The sequence below is a fragment of the Arachis stenosperma genome, chromosome 5, assembly GCF_014773155.1.
Source record: "Arachis stenosperma cultivar V10309 chromosome 5, arast.V10309.gnm1.PFL2, whole genome shotgun sequence".
Taxonomy (NCBI): domain Eukaryota; kingdom Viridiplantae; phylum Streptophyta; class Magnoliopsida; order Fabales; family Fabaceae; genus Arachis; species Arachis stenosperma.
The window spans coordinates 21,974,672-21,979,375 of record NC_080381.1 but is presented as its reverse complement, the minus strand read 5'-3'; the positions used below and the strand labels follow the sequence as shown (position 1 = coordinate 21,979,375).

The 4,704-nt window shown below is 37.3% G+C and overlaps 1 protein-coding gene across 1 annotated transcript; it reads right to left on the bottom strand.

Moving 5' to 3' along the window:
- Positions 1 to 3,044: 3,044 nt before the first annotated feature.
- Positions 3,045 to 4,434, bottom strand: LOC130979595 (2-hydroxyisoflavanone dehydratase-like). Its single transcript, XM_057903062.1, has one exon. It carries the CDS (start codon positions 4,351 to 4,353, stop codon positions 3,370 to 3,372), a length of 984 nt encoding a protein of 327 aa, XP_057759045.1. The 5' UTR covers positions 4,354 to 4,434; the 3' UTR covers positions 3,045 to 3,369.
- Positions 4,435 to 4,704: the final 270 nt, after the last annotated feature.

The window sequence follows — 4,704 nt, the reverse complement described above, 5'->3', positions numbered from 1 at the left end:
CAATTGAAAATGAAAAACAAACAGAACAGCAATTTCAGTCAAATTACTCGGTGGCTCGGGCTCCATCTCTAACTTGAATCGGTGACTGGGTGGGAGGTGTTGTGTTGTGGGTGCCAGAAACGCTGCTGGGTGCGACTGTGCGAGGGTGGTGCTGGGCTGCTGGGCGCTGGCTGTGGCTGGGGCTTCGTGGTGCTCTCTCTGTCCGCGAGGAGGTCCTGGGAGCAGTCGGAGGAAAGATTCGGCGGCGCTGGGAGGTGGTGGGAGGAACGGTCTCGCCGGCGCTGGGGGTGCAGAGAGCGAGACTGTGAGAACCGAGAAGAGAGGGGCTAGTTTCCGTTAGGGGGTGGGACGTGGGGGTTACTGACTTACTGGGTTAGAAGAAGTTAGGTCACGTTCGCTTGGGGGTGCTTTAGTGTTCAACTTTCACCTTCTCTGTACACTCAAAATTTTTTTTAATTAATTTCAATCATGACATCTTAGACTAATAAGCTAGAATGGGTTTTGACAAATTAAAGATTTTGCTGATTTATTCATACAAATTATAATCTCATATTCTCGTCATTATTAATTACCACCTTATTGTGCTACACCTAGTGATAGCATCACATTGTGATTTTCACTGTCAACACCATAGAATTTTCCAATATGAAATTGATAAAGCAGAGTTGAAGGTCCCATAATATTATAAGAAGAGTCTTTTGGGTCCTTGCATAGTGCATACTAGCATGTTTACCAGTTACACTGAAACTCTAGATATCCACTTCTACACTAATTTAATAATTTATCAGATAAGACTAAAGGGTTGGTACTGCAAATACTACAATCTTATGAAATTATAAACACCGAAAAAGATAACAAAGTAAACATGGAAACAGCCGATAACCTTAAAAGTAGTACAAATTAAAGAAAGTATTGCGAAGCAGAGAGTTGAAGTTGCTTCATCTTGGATTCGAGTTCTCCTTCAGCAATTGTGGTCTTCCAGCAATAAAGTCAGATTCATCAAGTCTCAGTGTCACCACTTACTACTTTTGCAAGATAGTGTTGTCAGAAGCTCTAGTTCAAGCTTACTACATTGTTTGGCATAAAGCTTGACTGCATAACTTCCATCACCATCAGGTTGTGTCTCATGGTGAAGGCTTGCTATGGCAAAAGACACATCTTCAATTCCTTTGGCCTTCTTCATGGCCTCTTCCATATCCAATGTCCCAAAATTCTGCGTGAAAATAGACTTATTAGTGCTCAGGTGCTTGGTTATTCGCTTCACAATCTCGTCTCTGGTGTTCTGACTAAGAGGCCATAACTTTATTGAAATAGGTCCTTTAAGGAAGTTCCACTCCACACCATCCATTGCCATTGCAATCAGACCTACAACATGTGATGACTATTACAACATGCAGGAACAGGTGTTACACTAACCAGAAGGCAGAAGCCTTTATTCTTCTTGAAATTGGGGATAAAACTTGAAAATATTAAATATTCAATTAAACGTTAACAATCTTTATTATTGTTTTCCCTCTTCCTTCCTTTAAACGCATGAAAAGTTGGACACACGTACTCTGAAGTTTAAATAATTTGACTAAGCCAACATTGTACAGGACTACAGGGTAATTATATAATAAACTATGATGAGTATAATCTATAATAATTTATGTTAACATAATAATACAGTTTCCAATGATATATAGTATTAAGGTAAAGCGGCAAACGAAAGAATAAACTGCAGGCCAAATAAAGTGACATAAAAATCATAAATGGGGTGAATTACAAATGAATAGCGTGGAAAGACGTATTTTGATTTTATAGTTTTAAGTGGCATGATAGTCGGTTTGAAAAATCCAAAAAGGAGTAAAACAGGAAGATCAAACAATGGAAAGTGTTTGGTCGGTCAGCAAAAGTAAACAACAGAAAAGAAAACATATACTTAGTAAGTTGGCTAGCCCACAAATCTTGCCTTTAAAAATGTAATCGAGCGATCTGTTTTATTCTGAACTGATGAGACTATATGCAAAGGGAAGCAAGCCAGGATGATAGTATGCAGGAGAAAGCGTAATGAAGCACAAAATGTGGGGAGCAGTAAAATGGTGCAATCAAATTTTGATTTGTAATACAAGTTTCGCATGTATGTATAACGGCTCACATATATATATTTGCCGCTGCTTGCGGTAACTACCTAATTAGAAGTAACAGCCGGCTCTTTTTGAACATTATTGATTATTGAAGGGAGTTACTATTGTTGTCATATATAGATAGATATCTTTCTACTTTCAGCTTCCTTCTTTGTGTTTAACTTAAAAAATATATATTTAAAAGGAAGTTTTTCTCTTTGTTAAGTGTAAAATGATAATATAATTAACACCAGTCTGATCTTATTATTCATTTGATTAAATAGGTAATGTACTTTGGTACAAATCTTCAAAGGGATTGCAAAACTTATTATTTTTAGAGGGATTGCAAAACTAATTATTGTTAAGTGCAAAACGTGACAGTGACACGCAAGATCTGCCGAATTCCTACCCAAGATAAACCCTTTTTCTGCAAAATTGACTTTCAGAAGGATTGCAAGTCAAATTCACCTAGCTAAAGTTTTCCTTTTAATGGTTTTTTTTTTTTTATCACGTCTTTTCAATGAGTCGTCTTCTTCAACTCAAATATATTTTCTTTGTTAAGCTGAGCTTTTTTTTGAGAAATATTCAAACGACTATCAAAATTTATTTTTTTTGTTATTAATTAATTATTAATATTTAAAAATATAAATTAAAAATATGTTATTAAATTATTAAATTAAAAAAATTAAATTAATGATTAAAGATGATTATAAAAAATAAAAATTTTTTAAAGATAGTTATATATAATATGTAAATTTAATAATAATTAGTATTTGGTATTAAAAACGCAGAAATAAATTTATGTCGGATGCAAGGGCAACTCATGTTTCTTGTGTTGTGGTGAAGGAGGAAAAAGATAAAAACTTTAGGGCGGGGCCCAGGGAATCAGAACCAAATATTGTTAATCATAGACCCATCATCCTTCAGATAAGGGTGTAATATTCTCATTGTTTCTATTATTATTAGATAATTAGATTAGATGACTACAACCACCACAAACTTACATGGAAAGAGAAAATAAACGATAGTTGAAATTTGAAAATTCAAACGGAGAATTGCGTTGAGAGGTATAGACATTAGACACCAACACTTAAGGCAAGAACTTGCATACCCATCACTTTAATTATCGAGTATTATGAAAGAAACTTTGGCAAATGCAAAATTACTCACTAGCACACAAATTGCAATACATCCCTTAATTTTAATTTTCAGTAGCATGCCTGTAATATGTAACTAAGAAGAAGAAGAAGACACGTTATAAGATTCAGTGAAGGATAAAGTGAGCCAAGCGTTTCATGAGTTTCAAGGCATTTTCGGATTCGGGAGTGTGAATGTTAAAAACATGGTCCTCGTGTTCAGCTTCGTAGAGTTCCAGATGACCATGCCACCCACTGTTCTTAACAGCTTGATAGTACCAAACCCCTCTGTCCCTTAATGAATCCTTTTCAGCAACGCAAACTATGATCTTGGAGCACCCAAGAGTAGCCAAGCTGGGAGCCTCAGGGGCCAAGGGATTGATCAGTGGGTTATCCAACCCGCCGGGCGCATTCGGATACACCAAACCCCACACCACATACGGTGGACTCTCCTCGTGCCCTTCCACTGCTTCAGATCCGATGGGTTTTGTGCTCGAGAAGTATGGCTGAGAGAGAAAAGCACCCAACACTTTGACCCCGTTAGGTAGAGCTTCAGCACCAGCACGCAAAGCAACGTTGTGAACAAGGTTAGCACCGGCACTGTCGCCGCCGAGGAACACTCTTTGGAAATCGCCATGGTTGAGGATCCATGGATCAGAATCAGTGGAAGCCACCCATTTGAGTGCTTGCCAGCAATCATGATATGCTGCGGGGAGAGGGATCTCCGGTGCCAGCCTGTATTCAACAGAGACAACTAAGATGTCCGCTTCTGCTTTGGAGAGGAACAAGTTGAAGTAGTTGTGGTGGCGCTCGTTGAAGGCAGATTCAAAGAAGAAGGCTCCGCCGTGGAAGTACACCAAGATGGGGACTTTGTGGGCGTCGTGGTGGTGGATGAGCTTTGTTGGAAGGTATAGACGCGCGGAGATGGAGGGCTTGCTGGAGATGACGATGTCTTTGGAAGAAACTGATCCAAGAGTCGAAGGTGGAACAAGTGGAGAGCTTTGGAGGCGCTCAATGGACCCATCCTTGAAAACCTTCACAAGGTTTGGGATATGAATGGTAACCTCTTCGTCATCAGCCTTGGCTACGGAAATAGAAGTCATTGCAGCCATGAGCCAACAGGAAAAGTCAGAGTAGTTGGTGGTGAACACGATTGGTTAATTCTTAATGTTAAGGTATATTATATATATGGGCCACTTTCATAAAGACGCAAAAGAATGTTTTTTTGAAGACCTTACATGTGTTACCAAGACGTATTTATTAAATCGGTTAATAATTTATTTTTGAATAAATTAAAATAAAATTAATTTATTATAATATTAATAATAAATTTAATTGTTCATATTATAATTATTAGATCTAATTGATTTATATAATTTGAATGGAATCATGCTAGGATTTTTTGAAAAAAAATAAATATATTTTTAATTTTTTATTTTGTAAATATTTAAATTCTTAAAAAT

Coding starts and splice junctions, on each gene's coding strand:
- LOC130979595 (XM_057903062.1), bottom strand. CDS start 4,353: ATGGCTGCAATGACTTCTATTTCCGTAGCCAAGGCTGATGACGAAGAG.